At 38.7% G+C, this 4361-nt stretch overlaps 1 protein-coding gene across 1 annotated transcript; it reads left to right on the forward strand.

The window, feature by feature from the left end:
• The first annotated feature begins 2098 nt into the window (after window positions 1–2098).
• Window positions 2099–4361, forward strand: LOC115018293 (apolipoprotein A-I-like). The gene is made up of 4 exons (XM_029447234.1): window positions 2099–2196; window positions 2795–2846; window positions 3030–3174; window positions 3354–4361. Exons 2-4 carry the CDS (start codon window positions 2804–2806, stop codon window positions 3922–3924), a joined length of 759 nt encoding a protein of 252 aa, XP_029303094.1. The 5' UTR covers window positions 2099–2196; window positions 2795–2803; the 3' UTR covers window positions 3925–4361.

The raw sequence follows: 4361 nt of genomic DNA on the forward strand, positions 1-4361 counted from the left end.
AAATGGAAGTAGAGAAAGACAAAGAGGATCAAATGTGTATTATATGGACATAAAGGAACTTCTGCAGAAACCATCACAAATCACAAAACTGGACATTTGTTTTGTGGTTTACACACACAAATGACAATTTAGCACTAGTTATGTAATATGTCATATATATATATATATATATATATATATATATATATATATATACACATACACATATACACATATATATATGTGTATATATATGTGTATATATATATATATATATATATATATATATATATATGTATGTGTGTATATATATATATATATATATATATATACACATACATATATACATACATATACACATACATATACACATACATATATATGTATGTGTATATGTATATATATATATGTATGTGTGTATATATATATATATATATATATACATATACATACACACATTACAGTATAGGATTTTAATTCTTGCTGTCGTATCCTGCTTCACGATTGCTGTCGTATCTTGCTTCATGATGCAAGATATGAACAGGACATGATGCAATCGCTCAGAGCAAGTATTGACAGTGCAAGATTTTGACAGTGATGATTCAGAGAAAAGTGCATTGATTACATTGGCAAGTGTTAGTACAATACTGTATATAATGCAACAACAAAAAAACAGACCAGTCTCTTGATGACAAGTAATTGCCATTGACCGCTGATGACAATGATTAACCTTGCACCCAATAACCCTACACTTTTAGACAAGCCTTCTCTAGGCAGAGAGTTATGGTCTGGTATATAGAAGGCAACATTTTCTTTCTATTGTGGTGCAACAGCACATAGAGGTCGGAATCAGAATCAGAAATTACTTATATATCTCCGGGGGGAAATTGTAATACATGACTAAAAATCTTTACATTATGTCATCTCCGCTTTAAGTGAAACCTTTAGTTACTGAACTCACTTTGTATACGTTTCTTTTTCTAAAAAAGGAAATGAATTATATCTCTTACCTTTTGTAGATCTCAAAAGAATAGACATGAACCTTTTAATAAGGGCAAGAGTTGTGTGACAGAAGACATTATTGTAGCTATGGTATACGCATTATGTGTATAATTAGAGATAACTTTCTATACTATGGTCATTCCTATTCCTCAAATTACACGAAGCAACGGTTTCAAAGTCCATTAGTGATAGGACAACAAACAACAGCATTAATCATCGCACACACACACACACACACACACACACACACACACACACACACACACACACACACACACACACACGTGAACAGAGATAATTCTGTCTTGATACACTGTTCTCCATTATTACATTACAGTTCATTATTACTGCACTATACATGGTTTTGTGTGGGTCTGTGTGAATGTGAGTGCATGCATATTTTTCATTCACAATTTAGTGACTGCAGATAGAGAGTCGATCACAACAAGTTCTTTGTTTCTCTTGGAAACCAATTGGTAGCACTGGGGGGGGGGGGGGGGGGGGGGGGTCAACCTTAACTGTAGTTTAAAGTGTATGCTGCATAAATGTAGAAAACAAAACAGGATCAAGTATAGAGCCCTGCGAGACACCTTTACTTAGCCTGATGTGGGGGAAATTTGAACAGATTTTTATGTTTCCCCCCCCCCCCCCCCCCCACACACACACTCTCCTCTCTCTCTCGCTCTTCTTTTTCTTTGATATCACAAAAAACTAAATGTTCTGCCTTCCAACCCCAAATGTTTTGGCATATTCACACATCTTTCCTAATGTAACCATGTTCATGGCTCTGTCTTCACACCGAGTTGTTTATATCCGCCTTTTATTGTCTTCTACACAACAAGAGCAACGTGGCTGTTGGAAAAATGAGAAAGGCCTTTATCAAGCAGAAAAAAAGTTATGTTCTTGCTTTGAAATGTTGCTACTTCAATAAAAGTTCCAGTGCATTTATAATACTGATAATGAAAAGCAAACGTGTAACTTTGTGTGTCGGCGTGTGTGCTGAGTGATCTCATCCCAGCAGGTGACCATTGAACTCTCAACCCACTCCCCCTACTGAGGGAGATGCCAGGGGGGTGAGGTCCACCTCCACAGAGACACACAACCCTCACACCTCCACCCCCGCCCCTCCTCCCCACATAGACTCATCCCTCACTCGGGCACTATAAAAAGTCTGCTCTGGCTGAAGTTGTTCAGTCTCATCCAGAACTCCACCAGGTAAGACAACCAACTGCTGTGGCTCTTACTGGGACTTGGGCTGTACAGTTAGTCAGACTAGAGTATCTGCTGGAGAACCTTTTTAAATCTGCAAGAGTCAGCTTACTGCAATCTGTAGGCTTTGTTGAAAATAAGTTTCTCTGTAAAAAGAGATGTTTTGATTAGGGCAGTTATCTTTATTTTAAGATAAAGTGAGTCCTGAATCTGAGTACTTTGGGATTATGATTGTCTTTTAGCTCAGACAGATGATTTGGTAATTCAAAAACTGTTTTTTATTGTAAAACCTGGAGGAGGATTACAAAGCAGTCCAGAGCTAATCTTCTTGAGCTGGCTCTCTAAATTTGTAGCCATTCCTAATCTACCCAGATTACAGGTGCTTTTAATAGACGAATATGTTTAGTGTGAACTCAGTTGGACCGACATAGGTGTGTAGCTTTAACGTTGTGATAAAGTGTTCTTACTTTTAAGCCTGCTTATCTGCCCTTCATATTTGTTTTGAATTTTGTTTATTTCGTTGTGTAATTAAACATGTTTTATTGAAACTCATTTAACTGTAATTCAGTGAGTGTGACGTGTTGCCTCTTTTTCCCCACTCTAGACTACCATCATGAAATTCGTGGCTCTCGCTCTCGCCCTTTTGATGGCTGTCGGTGAGTACTCAATACAGTTTCTTACTTAAGGGAAATATTTAACCTCCATGTACAGCTTTGATGAGCAAATATATACATTTGAAGTAATATCTAAAAACAATTTAATATATTTTTCTATTTTACATTTGAAAAACTGTATTTTCTGACGGCTCACTGTTTCTTCTCCCCACCTTTCCTTCTCAGGCTCTCATGCCGCTGCCCTGCAGGCTGATTCACCATCCCAGCTGGAACACATCAAGTCTGCTGTCGATATGTCCCTGGAATACGCGAAGCACGGTGCACACTATCTCCTGAAGCCGCTTGATGACCCTGAGTCCAGGGAGATCAAGTAAGTCTATGTCATTCTCCTCAGTGAGTCCCACTATCTGTAATGATACTTGCTCTGTCACTGGTTCATTCCTGTTCTCCTCTGGTCACATTTTATAGTTCTAGTCACCATTTACTAATGTATGTGTTTGTTTAACTTAAACTAAAATGGTTTTGCTCCCCATCTTTGTTTCCTCCCAGGGCCAAACTGACTGATCACATTGAGAACTTTTTCAATCAGATCCAGAGTCTGCGGGATCAACCAATCTTGGTCGAAACCATCAGACCAGTTATTACCTATGTGAACAATGATATTGAAACCATGAAAATAAAACTCAATCCCACGATAGTGGAGCTGAAAGATGTCATCCAAAAACATGCTGACTACTACAACATTATGTTCAGTCCAACCCTCAATGCGTATTACGACGCTAACGTAGAAGAGCTTAAAGAACTGAAGGTTACATTGGATGGCATTTGGCAAGGGATGGGTGACAGCGTGGCTACTAATGTGGAAGAGACCAAGGACAAACTGATACCCATTGTGACCATTTTGAGTGAAAAGGTCAAAGAGGATCTGGAAAGGGTAAAGACAATTGCTGATCTCTACGTCAAAGAATACAGTGAACAGATTGTGCAGGCCTACAAGAATTCCGAAATGCCATCAACACCGGCTTTTGAACAAAAGTCGAAACTCAAAGTTTTAGCCATGAACATCAAGAAAAATCTTGAGGAAATGTTCAAGATCGCCACTAGTACCGGCGAAATGTAATAAATCCTCTCTACCCCTATTCCTGTAACTAACCTCACCTACCTGTCAGTCCTAGATCCATTCCATCTTTCTCTCCATTCCTTCTTTCCTCACATGTGCATCCAGACCACCTCCCAAAATGAAGCCAATGTCTAATTGATGCACTTCTTTGCAACAAATTGGCGGGACTCTTCCTCTCTCTATACCATGCGCACACCTTAGTGCGCACATGCTCAAGCACACGCAGGCAAACACATACATAGACACCAGCCACCAGCCACATACATACTCGGCACACATGCTTTACTTTTCGCATACCATAGCCAACTGCTTACATGTTGTGTAGGAATTGTATATGAATTAACACAAGTGCCTGAATCTCTGTGTTGTGATGCTTGTCTGATGAAAACTGTGCTTTGACGAAATACAGCTCAATAAACATCTGACTGTTAAAACTA

The sequence above is a fragment of the Cottoperca gobio genome, chromosome 13, assembly GCF_900634415.1.
Source record: "Cottoperca gobio chromosome 13, fCotGob3.1, whole genome shotgun sequence".
In the NCBI taxonomy this organism is placed as follows: Eukaryota; Metazoa; Chordata; class Actinopteri; order Perciformes; family Bovichtidae; genus Cottoperca; species Cottoperca gobio.